This window comes from Calliphora vicina, chromosome 3 (assembly GCF_958450345.1).
Source record: "Calliphora vicina chromosome 3, idCalVici1.1, whole genome shotgun sequence".
Taxonomy (NCBI): domain Eukaryota; kingdom Metazoa; phylum Arthropoda; class Insecta; order Diptera; family Calliphoridae; genus Calliphora; species Calliphora vicina.
In genome coordinates this window covers 75,345,981-75,363,498 of record NC_088782.1, presented here as the reverse complement: position 1 = coordinate 75,363,498, position 17,518 = coordinate 75,345,981, and the positions used below count along the sequence as shown (strand labels likewise).

At 27.9% G+C, this 17,518-nt stretch overlaps 1 protein-coding gene across 1 annotated transcript in view; it reads right to left on the bottom strand.

The window, feature by feature from the left end:
- LOC135955537 (titin-like) overlaps nt 1-17,035 on the bottom strand; it is an 80,278-nt gene extending 63,243 nt beyond the window's left edge. Inside the window, exons 1-2 of the mRNA XM_065505886.1 lie at nt 17,017-17,035; nt 15,092-15,172 (exon numbers count right to left, since the gene is read on the bottom strand). Coding sequence (XP_065361958.1) covers nt 15,092-15,172; nt 17,017-17,035 — 100 coding nt within the window. The remainder of the gene's footprint in view (nt 1-15,091; nt 15,173-17,016) is intronic.
- Nucleotides 17,036-17,518: the final 483 nt, after the last annotated feature.

Sequence of the window (17,518 nt, the reverse complement as noted above, 5' to 3'; positions counted from 1 at the left end):
TCGCCATGAAACTATGGCTCTAAAATCAAAACCTAGCTCCCGCTGAGAGACTTCAAAATACACAGTTAAGAAATTTTTAAAAACAAATCTTAAATCTTTATGTCACTCGGCGGGAGCTATGTTTTAATTTTAGAACCATACTTTTATTTGGTAATTTTCTTAACATTTTGTGTAGATTCCGATTTTGCTATACGCCTGTCACATTTTTTCACACCCGAACAAATTTACCCACCCTAATGCATAGGTACAATATACATATATTAATATCGATATGTAACTACATATATGTATGACTGTATGTATGTATATCAAAAGAAGTAAATGTATATATGTATGCGATATTGTGCAAATATAAGCTACTTATCATGCATTGCAAATTATTCAAACATTCGATTTGGCACAAACCTATTTCTGAATTTTATCTCCCTCCATAAGGGGATGCTCGTAATAAAATTTCACTAAAATTCTATTGCGGAATTTCGGTTTTTTTAGTTTATTCAATAAGCTATACCGCTTTTGAGTTATGCGAATATATATTGTGCAACCTCCTCCTTTTTGGAAATAACGGTATATCTCGAAAATACGAGCTAACCTAAAAAAACGGTTGGCACCACTGAATTAAGCGTACCCGAATTAGTTTAACCAACTAGCACAGTGTTATTAGGGAGAGTGGTCAATATTTACCACTATAACGTCAAAATATGTACATATGTATTTAATCGCTTTAATTTTTTATTTTATTTTCGCTATATTTCATGCATATAAACATTTATTTTACATATAATATATTTTGTTTGTATATCTGAAATGGATTTTTAAAAAAACAGTTCCATATTTCAAATTAAGAACCACTATAGCGGAATCGATATATGTAGTTATGTCCGTCAGACATAATATTTTATTTAAAAATACACAGCCTAACCACAAAAGCCTTAAAGTTGATTTGAAGTCCATAAAGTTGACTTTTATTTTAAATTTCGTACCATAAAACCAATTTCAAACATAACATAAAATAAGCTTTTTGTTTTGAATTTTTATGTACATTTTGTTCTTTTTTTTAATTTTTTTTTTATTTACATTCATTGAAAAATATTTTAATTTATTTGAGTTGGGAAATGTTTTGAAAACTTTTTTAAAAATATTTCTTATGGTACGAAAATAACAAAAGTTCTATGTTAAAATAAAGTCGACTTTACCAAAAATTAACTTTAAAACTTCTATTATAGTTAGGCTGACAGTTTTTGTAACAAAATTTGTTGATTTTTGCAGATTTGTGCCAAAAACGTTGGCCAAATAATTTGCAGTGATAATTGGCAATTATTAACACAAACGGTTTTCTTTTAATGGAAATATAATATTACGAATGGAAAAAATAACAAAAAAGAGAAAACTCAGTGCCTAATTTGATATAATTGAAACATGAACTTGAAAGAACTAAAGATAACAAAAATACAATCCAAAGAAGCTGCATAAAATTTTCAATATTTTGTGTGTGTGTGTGTGAGTGGGTGTGTGAGTGTAAGTAAAGATTAATGTATTAGTTCAAACGAAAGTTTTGGCCTTAAAAAAGTATTTTGTAAAAATTTGTTATTAGAAAATATGTTTTGCAAATTTTCGGTAATAAATGTATGTTTACGGAGAAATCTATAGGTACTAGGGTTCCTAATCGAGAAAAATTTACGGAAAATGTCGGTAATTCATAAGTTTTCTTCTTAAAGTTACAGTATTATATACATTGAGTATAAGAGCAAATAATTGTTAGTATAAAATTTAAATAGTTTTTTTTTTGCGAGTAACTTTCAGAATTGAGCCTTGTATGGGAATTTAATTTGTATGAGAATTTAAATGTGATTAACATTTATTTGTGGAAAATTTTGTGTTGATACCTATATAAATCAGACATTTATGACAAACAAGTGCTATTTCGGGAAGACATTTGTAAGGTGGCTAGGAGAAATTAAGGACCGATTTCTATAGGTTTCGTCCTTGGGTCAAAAAAAAAATATGTTACAAATTTAATCGAAATATCATCGAAATTGGGACCTCTATTTTGGACGGACATCGTTAAATCGACTCAGAAATTGATTCTGAGTCGATCGGTTACAAACATCAGCACAAACGCATAATACATCCCCAATATCGTGGTGTATGGTATAAAAAGGTTTAGAAAATAATTTAACATAGAAGAATTACTATTTAAATAACCTAATTCCATTATATTTCAGAATTTTCTAACTGAATTTCAGAAAATTCTAATTATATTTCAGAATATTCCATTCAAAATTTTCCACATGTATTTAAGAATTTTCCAATTATATTTTGGTTTTCATTTGTATTTCAGAATTCTCAAATTGTATTTTAGCAATACCAATGGAAATTTCTGAAATTCAAATATAAATTTCTGAAAAGCAATTGGAAAATTCTGAAATACAATTGGAAATTTTTGAAATACAAATGAAAACTTCTGAAATATAATTGGAAATTTATAAAATATAATTGAAAATTTCGGAAATATAATTGGAAATTTCTGAAATTAAATTGGAATTTTCTGATATACAATTAAAAACTTCTGAAATACAATTAGAAATGGTGTATATTATCAATAAATTCTGTTATCAAAACTATTTTCTCTGTATGAAAGAAAACAGAAAAATATTTGTTTATATACTTGGTCAATTCACAAGGTCTCTTATCATGTCATAATGTCCTAATATTTCACGACTCGGCGGCTCGGCTTAACCGATTCTTAGGCGTTCGGCGCACGGTGGCTCATATCTCAATTTTATCGGCCAAAAGTCAAGCTTTTTGTTAACTCCGTTTTCCAAAATTTGAATGCCATTAAAGCCATTAAAGCTAAGGTAGCCAAACAATTAGATAAAAATATTGTCAATTGTGTGCGTGGCATGCTGTTAAAATCAAATATTTTATGTCATTTTATACAAAATGTGATTTTTGTAAATTTGATAAGAAGTTAATTATCATTACTCGCAAACTATTATCGATAATTGGATGATTTTGTTTGTTATGTTGGTAGGATAATAGTCTTTAAGAACTGGTATGATTTGTCACTATACCGTTTATACCTGCTGTGTTATTAAATTTTTTCTAAGGTACTATAATTTAGTCAAATTTGAATTTCAGTAATAAAAGTGCTTAGGGTCAAAAGGGGTTGAACAAACTTTACTACCAGAAGAAAGACCAAAGTGTCGCCTTTAAGCTTTTTTCATTTGAATGAAATTAGTTCCAATTTTTTTTCTATTTTTATTTTACCTCTTCATATGACTGGCGCAAAGTACAAGTCGCAATTTTGAAGATATTGCGATAAAATTTGGTACATACACATTTTTCGGCCCGAGGACGAAGTCTATTGAAAATGACTGAAATCGGTCCATTATTTCACCTAGAACCCATACAAATGTTCTCCCGAAATTATACTTTATCGGTCGTAAATGGTAAATTCATATAGGTATCTACACAAATTTTGCTCCAAATAAGTTTTATATAAACTGAATTAATGTCACATAAAAATTAAAAGTTCAACTTTAACCTTAAATTGCTCAACAACTGCTGAACCGATTTTAATGAAATTAAAACTGGAGAAAAAAGTTATCTGTCCATCAAAAAAAAATTTCTAAAATATCTCTATCGGTTCAAAAGTTACAGAGTTTTGGCCGATGAATAACGATAATGAGCCACTGTGCGGCGCAGGTCTCAGCTGGTTGGTTACGATAATACAATAAACAATTTTTTAGCTTGAAAGGCAATAACAACTTTTTCAAACCATTGTGAAATATTAGGACATTATGACAATATGATATGATAGGAGACCTTGTGAATTGACCAACTGACTTTTTCCATTCCCGGGTAATACTATTATAAAAAAATCTGTTGAAAAAAGGCAAAACCAGTAAAATGTATCGGAAATATTAGGATACGTAATAGGTTCTCAAACATGACATTGTGCAAAAAAGCATTTGAGACGACTGATTTTCTTAATAAAATACAGTAGTATCTGAAATGCATTTGAGAAGTAATTCCTAATACCAAAAACTCACTAAAATAGAATTTTCGGCCGAAATATTCGGTTTATGTATTAGTTGTGTATGTATGTGTGCAGGAGTATTGTTAGTATGTGTGTGTGTATTATGTATGTGTATTGAAATACATATGTATATGTGAGTATTTATGTATGTATATTCCAAATTCTACATGAGGTCGTGGATTATCTTAATGTAGTATTTGTTAATTAATTCACATTGTTTTTAAATATATATACATATATATTATACAAATATTTAGCAAAAAGTATATTTAATATTAATAAAAAAGAATTACTAATAATTGACTGTCCAACAACGTTTGCAATTTTTAATATTTACATTTGTTCATATAAATGCTGTTAATTTTTATTTATATTTAAAATATTAAATTAAATTTAATTTGTTCAAGAGTGTACATTTCTAAAATATTTTCTATGGAAATTTATTTAGCCACGACTTCATATAACATATTTGAAATACATACATACATAAATACATACATATGTATATTCATATGCATACGTACATATATGTATATAAATTTGTTTAAATATTAATACATTTAATTTAATTTGTTATATTTTATAATTTAATTATATATAACTATTGAAGCCAAAATCAAATAAAAAAAAAAATAAATAAAATAAATTTGAAAAATATGTAAAATAAATCACAGTGGGTTTAATGTACATACATCAGTACATACATATGTATGTAAATATGTATAATACACTGAACGAAAAAGCTTTTTTCATAACAATGATCACCACGTTACAATACAAATGCCAATCGATAATATTTAGATAATTGAAAATTATAATATAATAAATAGAAACAACAACATTGCAATTATGAATTCGAGTTATTAAATATTGAATAATTATTCATTGGATGAAAATTTACAATGTTATTGCCGTGTAAATAATGAAGCCATTCCATGAAACTGAAAATAACTAAAAACGAAAAAAAGAAAATCTTCAAATGATCAATATATTGTGCAGCAGCATTATTTTCAACTTCCAAATCTACACATTCAACTAATTGCAATTAATTCATTCATAAAATCATTAAATAATTTGTTTATTATTTCAAAACACAATATATTAACTATTCATTTATGTACTTATGTTCGAATTTCAACAAGTGTTTATCTTAATGAAATTTTGATTTAAACTTTGACTTTACTATACATACATAAACAGAAAAACAAATAAAAAATATTTCAGTTGTACACTCAATTTTACTAAAGAAAGACAGTAATTTACAATTGTTTTTTTTTAATCTACTTAAAATTTGATATTTTCTTAAATGCACGTGTATTTAAATTAATGAAAATTTTGAATAAATTAGTTTTTGGATTAAGTAGTATCTATTCAGTTTAGAATGTTGTACAATATTCAAACATATAGAGGAAGATAGAGTGTTTCCAAGAATCTGTTCTCCATCATATAAAAAACTAATGTTGAAAATTTTAGCAAAATCGGATGACGTTTAGAGATTGCACAATTTGTTGAATACAAATTTTCAATTAAAAATAAATTTTTAATTTGATTTGCATATGGATATTTAGGGCCTGATCAGAAGCACAAACAGCAAATTTATTTTAAAAATTTATATGAAAATCAATTTATTATTCAAAAGATTTGTAAAAATTGTTTTCCGTTTGTGTTTCTGAAATATGACATCAAGACCAAATAAAAATCATAAAATGTCATGCATTTCTCAAATCCCTGATATTTTAATATATTACGGGCTATCTATTTTCAATCATTTGTTACCAATTGTAAATAAAAATCAATTTATTTTAGATTTTAAATATTTTTTTCAAAACAAAATTCCAACAAAATTAATTTCTAGTAATAATGGTTCTACACCATTTCCAATTTCACAAAATCCAACTGAATTTCAATATTTCCAATTATATTTCAGAATTTTGCATTTGTTTTTAAGAAACTTCTAATTGTATTTCAGAAACATCCATCTGTATTTCAGAATTTTTCAAATGTATTTTAGAAAATTCAAATATTAAAATTTCTGAAAGACAAATAGAAATTTCTGGAAAACATTTGGAAAATTCTTAAATATAAATTGAAATATCTGAAATACAATTAAAAAGTTCTGAAATACAAATGGAAACTTCTGAAATATAATTAGAATATTCTCTAGAAAATTCTTAAATATAATTGGAAATTACTGAAATTCAATTAGAAATTTCGGAAATTTAATTGGAATTTTATAAAATACAATTAGAAACTTCTGAAATACAATTGGAAATAGTGTAGTAAAATTAAAAGAATTGGCATCGATTTTGGATTAACGTGCAGAGTGATTTAAAATTAGCGAATTTCTCGGAAATTTAAATCAAATTTATTTCTTTGGAAAACAATTCGAAGACAATAAATGTACTTCATATCGTTCCAAACTTTAACTCAAAATAGCTAGTACCGTTAAAAACTACAGTATCTATTAGAGTCAAGAAACCAATTAATTTAAAAATTAAATTTTTTTAATTTTGTTAAAAAAAAACTTAAATTGTAAAATTTTGGATTTGAAAAATTCAAGCACTTGAACATTGACTTGAATGCAAATGTAATTATGTTTTAAACTTGAAAAATATTTGAAAACTTAAAAAACATATGGCATGAATTTATGTTTCTGTTTTACTGGAGAATGCTATTGAAATAAAGTATAATACAACTGTAATTCAAGGCTTGAATTATACTTGATTTAAACTTGAATCACAGCAAAAATGCTTATTGGGCATGACATTTTTAAATTCTATATTGATATCGAGAATATATTTATTAAATGGAATATGCATAATTTTTAATTTTTTTAAACTTTTACTTTTTTATATCCAAAACGTTATCCGATTTTGGTAAAATGTTCAACATTTGTTTATTAGATGACAAGGAACAAATTTAGATCTTGAGAGTACCAAATATCGAAAAAGTTCAACGTAAAAACCACCCTAGTAAATGGAATTGTAAAATCCCGTTTAATATTTTGGTTTGGACAATACAAATTATTAAAAAATTATCATTCTAAACATTTAAAAATATAATTTCCAAAAAAAAAAAATTATAAAAATTGCAAACGTATTCTGAACAATAAAAAAATATTCTTACTTTTTAACTTGTTTAATATAAATTGTAGATACTTTTGTAATTGTGTAATTTTATTTTACTTGAATTATCTTTTTGATTTAAAGCCTCATTTGATAAAACTTGACTATTTTCCATACAAATTTTGTCTAACGTTTATCGTTATGTTTTATAAAATGAGGCCCTTAATTTAAAAATACTTAAATTGTTATGGTATTATTAACGAAACGCCTAAAAACATACAAATATTTAATTAATACTTAAAAACAAAATTGAAAATTGATACACACCAGGAACATGTTTCAGAATTTAATTTATTTTCCAATTGTTTTTGATCGGATATTATAACAACTTACCGTTATTTTAAAAATATTATTAACTTATGCAATAATGTTTATTTGTTTTAATTTTTTATTATTTGTTTTCTCGCAAACTGATATATATATATTTTTTTTTATTTTTTTTGGCAAGATTTATAATTCTTAACACTTATGCTTTGTTTCATTTATAAAAATATTTTCTGAAATAAATACAGGCTAAATTTCTTTTGGAATTATGATTTTTTTATTGTTAAGTGCGCACTCCGAGAAAATGTATGTTAATTTTGAAACGTTGTATTCTTCTTCAAATTCAAATTTTCACTAAATTTATAAAATTCATTGGACACAATAACAAGTCTCCACAAATTTAATTGCAAGGAAAAGCAAATGTTCTAATAACAACAATTAGTTGGATTTTGTGTCTTACTTAGGGGTATATTCGTATATGTATACATTCGTATATGTGTGTGTGTGTAAGACTTTTTCAGTCCCAGCAGTTCTTGGTGACTGTCCCGAACTAGTTATTTTACCTATCACTTAGTGTGGCAACTGGTTACATATTTAGTTACGTGACTAGTTATTTTAACACGAGCATGTCCTAAGCAGGGGGTCAGTTGATCCTTCTTGATTACAATGAGACTGTCTGATAGCTGGTCCATAATAGTCAACGCATTGGATTCACATACCGGTGAAATAGAGTCACTGATTACTTGATCAGTTACATAACTAGTTATTTTAACATTTACCTATGGGTACTAATCTAACTCAAAAAGACATTTCATATGTCATCTAAAATAAACCAATCAGACATTAGGGACAATTACGGTCCCTAATTGTCCCTAATGTCTGATTGTCTATACCCTAACTGCTGGGTATAGACAAATTAAATTAAAAGAAATTTAGACAGTGTTTTATTAATATGACCCTGAAATCGTTGTTTTCTTACTTTTCATTTTCTTTGGCTTTCAACTACTACTATAGTATGTGTAATATAAGGAATGATCCGATTAAAATTGATACGAATATAGCTTTTCATAGAGACACGAACATTTTAATGTTAATATCAAAAATTTAAAAACTTAAAATGAAAAATTGTTTCATTGAATAAATACATTGAATGGTAGGAGGGAAAATGTCAATAAAAAAAAATCAAACAAAATTGCTCTTTTCACACATACAGCTGCGGTCAAAATAATAGTACCAAGACATTGGAAATTTTATCATTGATAGACGATGTTTTATTATTATTGGAAAATCGTTTGATTTTTTAACACTAAATTAAACCAAAAACCAGACAATTTTTTCGAAATACCAGGGTTTTAAAAGAAGTATAAAATAATTATATGTGGTTGTACAATGTTGGTCCAGCCTAGGGTTTCTAATTTAATAGTGGCATTTTATCGGTATTACCACAGTCGTAGTTTTAGTCAGTATAAAATCAATAAATTCTTTGTTTAATTAAGAAACTTAAGAATTTCGACTATGTTAAATCTATAAGTTAGAGACATTTTTCATATCTGATTATAGATAAACGAATTTGAACCACTATTATTGTTATTATTTTCTCAAAATATGAATAATATTCATTGAATATCCCTAAAAGTTAGGCATCTTAATAATTCCTTTAAGAGTATAAACTTTAAATTAGATTCATTCTTAATAACCAAATTTTTCTGTTGTGGCTTGAGTTGAGTGAAAAAAATTCGGTTATTTTAACCGTAATACTTCTTTGCTAACTATCTGTTGCTAGAGCCGAAAGAATGGATATAATGGAATGATTCAATTAGCAACAAATTTGGCCATCCAAACGAATCTGAAAATTGTAACTTTTAGAAGAAAACATATGAAGAAATTCCCTAAAATTCCCGACAAGCATTTCCCAAAAATTAACAAAAAAAATATTACCGGGAATTCCCAGAAAATTTTTCCCGCGTAGAAACCCTAGACTCTAGTTATAACAGTTCTTTAGATATTCGAAAATAACTGACGCAAAAGATTTGAGAATGTCTCCAGATTATAATCCTTTGCAGTATTGTGGTTTCTCCATTCTGTCGGAATTTGCCTCTCAGATTCCAGACTCACTTATGTAGTTTTGAGTTGTTGCAAGGTGTTATAAAACTGAGCTCTCATTTGCTTTCTATTTGCCGAGGCAGCTACAATATGCACATTGGACATATCGAGTACGATTTGGCACAATTTGTTTAAAATATAATCTAAAACATAAGACATGTATTGCTTGTAAAACTAATGTGATATGTAGGTAAAAAGAATTCGTACCTATTTTAAATGAAACATACTAGTTTTGTTCAGTTTTCAGGATTGTATTTTTTTTTTATTTTTTCTTTTAAATTTTCAATAGTTTCAAATATTACGGCCATATTATCGTCAAAATCTATGTTCTTTGTTTTGTTGAAAACGTCATTGAACTTGTTTTTCTATCGGAAATATAGGTTTGTAATTTTTTCCACTGGATTCTCACATGATTACAATTTAATTTCCATATAATAACCGTTTAAATATTGCAGAAATACGTATTAGCATACTCTTGGAAATACAGTAAAATGTGTTAAAAGCTTTTTTATTTTAAGTACTTTTATACTCTCATATTCATATTTACCAATGTTGGCTACCGCTCCATAAAGGTTAAAAGGTAGCGGTAACTCTAATTTGGATTACGGTATTTTAATTTCGCCGTGAATTAAGTTATGTATTTGTAAAATTTACAATAATTAAAAATAAATGGACAAAGGTGGTATTTTATTTTGTTTTAAATTTTGTAGATTTCATTAAACTCAATTACAGAAATTAAACATTTTTATTTACATAATTTAAATCATTTACGGAATACTAGCGGACCCGTCGAACTTCGCCTCGCCCCAATTTTAAGCCTTCAGATAATCTTTAGAGTAATAATACAACATTTCGCATTTTCCGCAATTTTCCATGATTTACACTAAGAACTTTCTATTGTTTGATTTGGAAAGCCATTAAGGAATAATAATTAATAATTTCAAAATTTCATACAAAAACTCAATTTTCCAATTTTCCGAATTTTCCGGAGGGATTTTCCAAAATTTTCTTCCGTAAAATCTCGAAAATACGAACAACTGACAAAAAAATTTACAGAAATCCGTTCTCATTTTATGAATTACTATACATTTTATACACCTTTTTTATATACAGTGAGCCTCAAAAGTGAGTAAACACCAAAAATTATTTGATTTTTTTTAAGATAATGAATATCCTAAAATCTGTTCATAGATTCAAATTTAAAAGTTTCGGTTTGTTGGAGATTGAGTTGAATAATAGATTTGGTTCTGAAAAAAACGATTTAATTCGGAATATAATGATTTCTATGATCTTAAAAAAATCAAAAAATTCACTGGTGTATACTCAATTCTGAGACTGTGTGTATGTAGATTGGTACCCGTATTTATGATTATCGATAACGGCTTTTGGCGGTCACGGTAATTGCAGTTATTTCGATAACGGTACTTGAATGAATGCATATTTATGTAGACAAAGCTATTTTTGTGACAATTTTCGAAAAGGTTTTATGATTTATAATGTCACACAGTATTGTATGTTATTTTTAAGGAAAATATATTTCCTTCAGATTTCATGTAAACTCTACTACATAGATTTGAATAAAATTTAACAAAGGTGTTTCTAGCTGATTTTCTAGAAAATGTTTACGGTACAATATTTTAGGACTAATCCGAGCATTAGCGTCGTCAGGATCATCTACTCAAATCACATTCAAATATTTAAAGTCTTATTTTTGGTCTTAAATTTAATTGTTACTGAATATATTTTACATATACATAAATAAAAAAAAAATAAATCGATAATGAGAAACCTCAGCAAATCAAATGAAAGATATACAAGAAAAAATTTAACACAATTTTTGTGTAGTTCATTTTCCAGTTCCCAATTTGTCCCTGACATTGATACTTTTGCATGTATGTATATATGTATATAAATGTGTACATTTCTACATATCGTCACCTAAAATGCAAAAGGGCCTATCAACATTAAATTTAAACTGTTGTGTTTACAAATATGATTTTATTTCTACAATTAAGTCGTTATTTTTAAAAATAGAAAGCTAAGAATTTGATGCGCTATACCAATATCCATTGAAAACTCAATTTTGAATTTTTTGGTTGTTACGCCCTTTTGCATTTCAGGTGACGATATGTACATATACATATATATGTGAATGAATTTATTACTATTTTCATTAGGGTGTTCCCATTAGTAATGGACAACAAAAAGTGGTCGATGTTTCCATCTAAAGTTTGTTTATGTTCTTCTGTGTGGCGATGATCCTGTTCATAGCATGTCTTGTAATTTTTTTTAAAATTGAGATCTTTTTGTGTGCAAATAACATTTGATTACAAAGTTTGCACAAGAACATAACATCGACAAGAGTTGTCTATACAAGACAAATTCATGTGCGGACAATTGTTCGCTGAGGGAACAAATTAATGTCATATCAAGATGCGGGATAACAGTTGATTTCGATTTACGATACCACTACTAAAGTAGTATTTTTTGTATTTTTGGAACAGAATATCGACCCTATAATTCTGAAAGGGCATGTTGAGTAGATCATTTTGGTCTGAATTTTTTTTACAGTGGGTCAAAGTTTTAATTTTTTGATCGAAGGGAGCATTTTTAACTGAAGTAAATGTTGTAAGTTAATGTCTGAGAGAATTCTTATTGTCAGAGTAGAATTTTAAGGGGGTAATTAGGTGTAAAAAAAAATCCTAAAAAGTCCTTTCAGAAAGGACATTTAAGGATTTAAATATTCTACGAAAATGTTTTTTTTCCGCCAAATTTTTTTATTTACAACCAAAGTTGTAAATAAAGCTCTTTACGCTTAATTAGCAAATTAGGTTATCACTTTTAGGTTAAGAGTTATTTAGATTTATTTATTTTTTTTTAATTTTGTTCGGTTTTTTTTAGTTTTTTAGATATGACGGTGGTTCGAATTTTTTTTATATATCATCTATATTTGCGATAATATTCCGAATACTGTAAAAACAACTTGCTAACAATTATATTGTCCGTATAAAAAGTTACACGCATCCAAAGTTGAAACATGTAAAAATGGAGGTATTTTTTTCCCAAAAGACTATTCAAGACTATTATGAATTTTGATAATACAATGTCTACAAGATACAATAAATATACAGCTACATCACATGGAGCAGAAGCGATAACAGTACATGATCATGGGCCATTTTAGGACCACAAATTATCAAAATCATAACTTTTTTTCCAATACTAGTCAGTTTTGCTGGAATTCGTTCTCGTACTCAATATTTTAATATAATTTGTTGGTTTTCTAACTAAAACTTGAAAATCTAAGTAGTTCTGAAATGGCTCATATATTTTCTTTATCTAATTTTTATAGCCACCACCAAAATGATAGGGGGTATATTGATTTTGTCATTCCGTTTTAAAAACATCGAAATATTCCTCGCAGACCCACAAAAGTGTATGTATTCTGGGTCCTTATACAATTTTAAGACGCCTGTCTGCCTCTTATAGGCACGATAGGACCTACAGGAAAGGATTTAGGGGATCAAATTTGTGTACAGAATAGTGGTATCCATACAAAATTTGGTATTAAAATAGAAAATTTATAAAAATCGGTGTCATTATTATATTGGTGGTGGATATATAAGATTCGAACTTTTTTATATTCAACTAGCTACGACCCGGTATGCTTCGCTACCAGTACCGTAATGAAATAAAAAGTCAAATTTCACCATCTTTCCTTCTAGACTATGCACTTTCCAAAGAAAGTATATAACATGATTAATTACACTGTGCGACAGCGCAAATCGGCTGGGGTTCTGCAAACCGGGAAAAGTTAGATTGGTAAAAACCGTGTCCCATCAATGGGTCATGTCTGGGAATTGACATATATCGACTTTAATTTCGTAGTATCGTATAGGGAAAATTTTATTTTTTTGTTTGCCTTTTTCATGCATTTTGACCATATAAATGTCCGAATATCGCAAAATTATGTTTAGTAAAGTTGTTAAAAGAATAATATTATTTTTGATTTTCATTGAGTGGGACAGTTTTTCACCTTTTTTCATTAGTTATCTTACAAAACTCAATTAAAATCATCTAATCATTTGTCATAACAATTTCAACATTTTTACAAGTTTTTTTTTAACAATATTATATTATAAAATTTGAAAACTTTCACAATTATAGTTCTCGAGATATTGAAAAATAACTTTGTATGATAGGTGCCACTCCCACTAATACAATCCCGCCCATTTTCAGCAAAACTCCGTATAGTGATAAGAAATTAATTAGTACAAAGCTTAAATACTTTTACGGTTATAGTTCTTCAGATATTCGAATAAAAAGTATCCTAATGTTCCTTCCAGATATAGAGGAACATACATTAAAAATTTCAAGAGGAGCGGTCCAATAGCTTGGGCTCCTATAAGTATCAGAATAACAAACAAATAAATACACAAACATACATTCATTTTTAAATATATAGATTGTATAAATATATGTATTTTTAACATTATGGAATATCCCGGATTCCGAACCAAAATTCCCCGGAATCGGGAAGTATCACGTTATTTTCTATTGCTTACCGGAAAGGAAACCCTAGGTGTAGGGTATCTTATGATCATATTACCGGTCTCACCGGGCTACATAGTTTAATTTGGAAAGTCGACAACTTGGTTAGGAATAACCTTAATGTTTATAAATGTATAAACAAAGTATACATATGAATGAACATATATTTTAAATTTTACAAATGAAATGCTGGTTATACTAGTACATTTACTGATAACTACACACACACACATATATATATAATTTTATTTATGGAGTAACGCGACATTTGAACTGATTTCGATAAATCCTATTAAAAATTTAACAGCAAAAACAACATGTATTAAATAAATACATACAGGAAATACTCATATTTAAATCACTACCCACCAGCCACTAATTCATTCAATATTTCCTCGCATTTCATAAGATTTTGTTGATTTTTATTATTTATAACTTAATTTAAATACAACTTTAATCTTTGCACGATAAGATTTCATTAAAATTTTATTAAGATATACACTATTGTCAGTTTTTGTAAACGGATAAATTGAAATTTAATTTATTTGATTTGATTTGATTTTCAACTAAATAAATAAATAAATATGATTATAAATTATAGTTATGTATCGTTGATACGGGTAACAAGATTTTTAATGATACTATGGATTTTTGCAATACACACACAAAAAAGCCTTTGGACATTACATTAAAATAAATCATAAAAATTATTTAAAAGTATTCAAAACAAATAAATAATCAAAATTAAATAATATGTTAAAACAAGGTAAGGAACAAAAAAAATATGTATATTTGTTTTACAATCTACATTTAGCCAAAGTATAAATAATAAAGTGATATTTTTTTACTTTTGGGTTTTACGATTTAGCTTTTTTTCGTTTTGAATTTTAGGTTATTTTGTAACAAAAATGTGGCAAACATAAAAGGGTTAATGGTTTTAATAATAGTTATGATTTATCGATTTGAAATATTTGTTTTTAAGTACATATTTGTATATTGGACTTACCTATAGTTGAAATGGTAGAGACACGTTCAAACGTTGACTCTGTGGTTTTGTGCAACGTTTTTACTGTATCGAATAGATTATCTGTAATTGTTAGAAAGCAAAAAATATATAATTATAAAAAACATATTTCAATTCATAAAATTATAAAAAAACATTTAAATTCATTTTGTAATTGAAAGAATTATTTATATTCTCTTACAAATTGATAAAGTAGAATAAAAAATAGAAAAATTATTTCGTTTAAACCCAATAGACCAGAAAACGATATGATAGAGATTTTTTTTTTCATATTTTATTTATTGTATCTTCACAAAATAATGTGAACTATCAATAATTTGTTCAAATCTTAAATCTAAATATTAATTTTTATTTACGTCCCACCACAGTTGGACGAAAAATTATGTTTAATTTATAGATCCTATCATCAGCGCAGGTCTGTTGGATTCCTTCTTCTTATTCGGATATAGCCATTACTTCTCATAAATGTTCTTGCAAGTGGGTTTGGGAGAACTTCTAACGTTTTCAAATATGACTCCGCTTGTTTTTTTATTTAATTTTTCACCAGGGAGACAACTAGGTCCTTATGAATGTTAATATTTCTCACATACCTAGGCGCTGCTGTTATCATTCTTAATATTTTATTTTGGAATCTTAGAATTTTTCAATATTAGAAGCTGAGGCCGTGGCCCAGAATTGAATTCCATAGCACCATATGGGTTTTATTATTGAGCTGTACAGCAAAAGTTTGCAATCTAAACTCAATCTCGAGTTTTTACCAATTAGCCAGTAAATTTGTAGTAATTTTAACTTCATTTGAGTCAATTTCGTATCTATATGGTTTTTCCAGGTAAGACGTCGGTCTAGAATCTAGATGCAGACCTAGATATTTAACTTCAGTTTGTTGAGGTATTATATGATTATTTATTAGGATTGGAGGGCACGATTCTCTACGCAATGTGAATGTAAGGTGTATACATTTTTGCTCGTTTACTTTTATTCTCCATTGTTTTAACCACCTTTCTATGTCGAGTACATGGTCTTGTAAAAGTACAGATGCTTCTTGGGGGTTTTCATGAATGTCTAGTATAGCTGTGTCATCAGCAAAAGTAGATATGTATGTTGGTTCGACTGTTTGTAGGCATATCACAAGTATATAGCAAATATAGGAAGGGACCCAGTATACTTCCTTGGGGTACGCCTGCTTCAATAGGCTGTGGTGAAATTATAAAGTCTCCCTCTTTAAGAATGAACTTTCGATGATTTAAATAACTTTCTAGAAGCTTGTGTGTGTTTGCTGGTAAATATTGTTTTATTTTTATCGATAATCCTTCATGCCATACTTTGTCGAAGGCTTGCGAAACATCGATGAAGAGTACAAAACAATATTTTTTTTCTTCAAATGTCTTGGATATGACTTCCACCAACCTGTGAGTTTGTTCTATGGTGTTATGTTTTTCTCGAAATCCGAATTGATGAGTTGGAATATAATCAACAGCTTTTAGAATAGCTGTGATATATTTGACAATAGGCTAATGGGTCTATATGATTCTACTTTACTGTGATCTTTTCCCGGCTTAGGTATCATTGTAACTAAAGAAACCTTCCATTCTGGTGGATAATATTCAAGGCGTAATATAGCATTAATAAATAAATAGGATTTTTCTTAATGCAATTTGGGGTAGCTCGAGGAGCATCTTGTTACTGATTTTATCAATACCAGGTGATTTTTTGGAGTTTAAATCAACAATAGCCTTGACAATCTCTGAAATCTCAAAACGAAGTGGTTCAGCTGCAGTAATATGGGGTAAAGTAGGTGGTAACTCTATTATGTCGTTTGACTCGTTTGGGAAAAAAATTCTTTAGATGACTAACAAACAGCTTTCCTTTTTCAGTATCGTTTCTCGCCCAGCCTCCACTAGACTTACGTAGTGGAGGTCTGCTCATAACAGGACTTTTTAATTTTTTTGTAGCTCGCCATAGAGAGTAATTTGAGTACTGGGTGGCATCTAAGTTCTCCAGATATTTATTAATCGAGTCAGTTTTGCGTTTGTGAAGAAGCATACTGAGGCGTTTGCGACATTTTCTAAGCTCCGTTTTAAGTTGAGGGGGGGATCTGTGACGAACTCTTCTTTTTTCAGCTAATAACTGTTCAATGTCTGCAGAATAGAGTCTATTGTATCTTATTTGTTGGGTTATTTGAGTGGCGTGTTCAACAGCAAGTTTTAAGTTTTGTTCAACATTTTTGAGTGAGATATCGATATCTTCTGGTGTTCTTAGCGATATATTTTCTGTACTGTGTGTGCTAATATATTTTCTATATTTCAACCAATTTATTTTCGTGCTTGATATTGCAGAGTGACCAGTCGGGCATACTATTTCTCGGGGGTTCAATAGAGTAACGAAGGTGGGTGAGTGATCCGATGATTA